At 64.6% G+C, this 1,533-nt stretch overlaps 1 protein-coding gene across 1 annotated transcript in view; it reads right to left on the bottom strand.

Moving 5' to 3' along the window:
- MNEG_0283 (hypothetical protein) overlaps positions 1 to 1,533 on the bottom strand; it is a gene marked incomplete at both ends in the record, with an annotated part of 4,818 nt that overhangs the window by 2,175 nt on the left and 1,110 nt on the right. The window contains 3 exons of the mRNA XM_014051233.1: positions 149 to 262; positions 467 to 667; positions 1,058 to 1,182. Coding sequence (XP_013906687.1) covers positions 149 to 262; positions 467 to 667; positions 1,058 to 1,182 — 440 coding nt within the window. The remainder of the gene's footprint in view (positions 1 to 148; positions 263 to 466; positions 668 to 1,057; positions 1,183 to 1,533) is intronic.

The raw sequence follows: 1,533 nt of genomic DNA, 5'->3' as shown, positions 1-1,533 counted from the left end.
GGGGGGGGGGGGGGGGGGGGGGGTTCAAGGCCAGCAGGCAGTGAGGAGCAAGTACGTGAGCACCAGCGCTGCCGCTGGCTGAGCATGCATGTGAATGTGCGTATTCTTTCAGGATGCTTGCGTGAGTGCCGCCGCCCTTCACACTCACCTCTGCTGGCATCTTGTTGCGCAGGGCTTTGGCACACTTGTCGAAAGGCATGAGGTCCCAGAGCCCGTCAGACGCGATCACCAGCCGCAGGGCCCTGTCTCGGGGCACCAGCAGCTGGGCACAGCAAGTGAGGGGGACGAGGTGCGGAGGGCGGTCAGCATGCCACAAGGAAGGAATGATGACGAAAGTGGATGTGGCCAAAAATGGGGGCTGAGCAGGTGATTCCTCAGGCGGCTTCCTGCTTTGCGCAAACCCCTTCCGCCCTTGCGCAACACACTGGGCGTGGCTGTCACTGGCTCTGTGCGAACGCGGTCTCACCTGGCGTACATGCGGCAGCGGCACGACCAGCGGCCCTGTGTCCAGGTCCCCGATGCTGCGGCTGACGCAGAGGCCGCCCGGCCACAGGCGCAAGGGCCCCACCCCCATCTCCTTGGGCTTGGCCGGGCCCTGCAGGTGGAAGCCCAGGGGCGCCAGGGTGCCGCCCCCTGCTCTCAGGCGCGCCTGCTCGCTGGGGCAGCCCTGGGTTGTTGGCAGGGGCAAGGGAGGCCGGGCGCGCGAGGATGACAGACCTGGCAAGGTGAGCAGCCTCAGCATACAGCCTGATCTGCCAAACAACCCTCCAGCACACACACACACACACACACACATACTTTCGTGTCAGCCGCCGCACACAGCAGCGCGCGGTGGTTTAAGGTGCAAGCACCTATAGGAGGGCACCCGGTATTGATGCGCAAGCAGTCGCGCTCACACGCACGCGCCTGCGCACCTGCCTGCCGCGCACACCCTCACAACATCACACACACGCCGCCATGCACGCATGCACGTACGCACAAGCTCACATGCATCACAGCCCCATGATAGTGTGCACAAGTACCATGCACGCCTATGCGCCCGGCGGGCGCCTCCCACCTGTATCCTGTGGCTGAACGTGATCTCGCTGATGTGGTCACCAGAGTCCAGCACAGCACTGCTGTCACCCGTGTTGGCCACAGTCACCAGCCACCCGCTGACGATCACCAGCGTCATCGTTGTGCCTGGGTTGGGATCCGTAAGACGGGAGAAACAGGCTCAGGTGCAGCGCCAGGCAAGCGGGCAGCAGGGCAGGCTCAGCCAGGCTTGCTGCAAAGCGAACAAGGCGTCAGAGGGCCAGCGGCCCAACACTGGCACACAGGGCGACTGAGGGGTGCTCATCAACACAGCAAAGGTGCAGACCTAAGGGGGGGCGCGACCATGGTGTGTGGTCGTGCGGCGTGAGGGCCAGGGGAGAGAGGTCTCACCCGAGAGCATTGAAGTGGCGGTCCACCTGTTGTCGGCCAGAACCACTGCGCTGCTGATGCCGCGGCGTACCTGCTCCGCAAACACAGCCACCTCTGTATGAGCGGCGG

This window comes from Monoraphidium neglectum (assembly GCF_000611645.1).
Source record: "Monoraphidium neglectum strain SAG 48.87 unplaced genomic scaffold scaffold00020, whole genome shotgun sequence".
In the NCBI taxonomy this organism is placed as follows: Eukaryota; Viridiplantae; Chlorophyta; class Chlorophyceae; order Sphaeropleales; family Selenastraceae; genus Monoraphidium; species Monoraphidium neglectum.
This window is presented reverse-complemented; position numbering and strand designations above follow the sequence as displayed.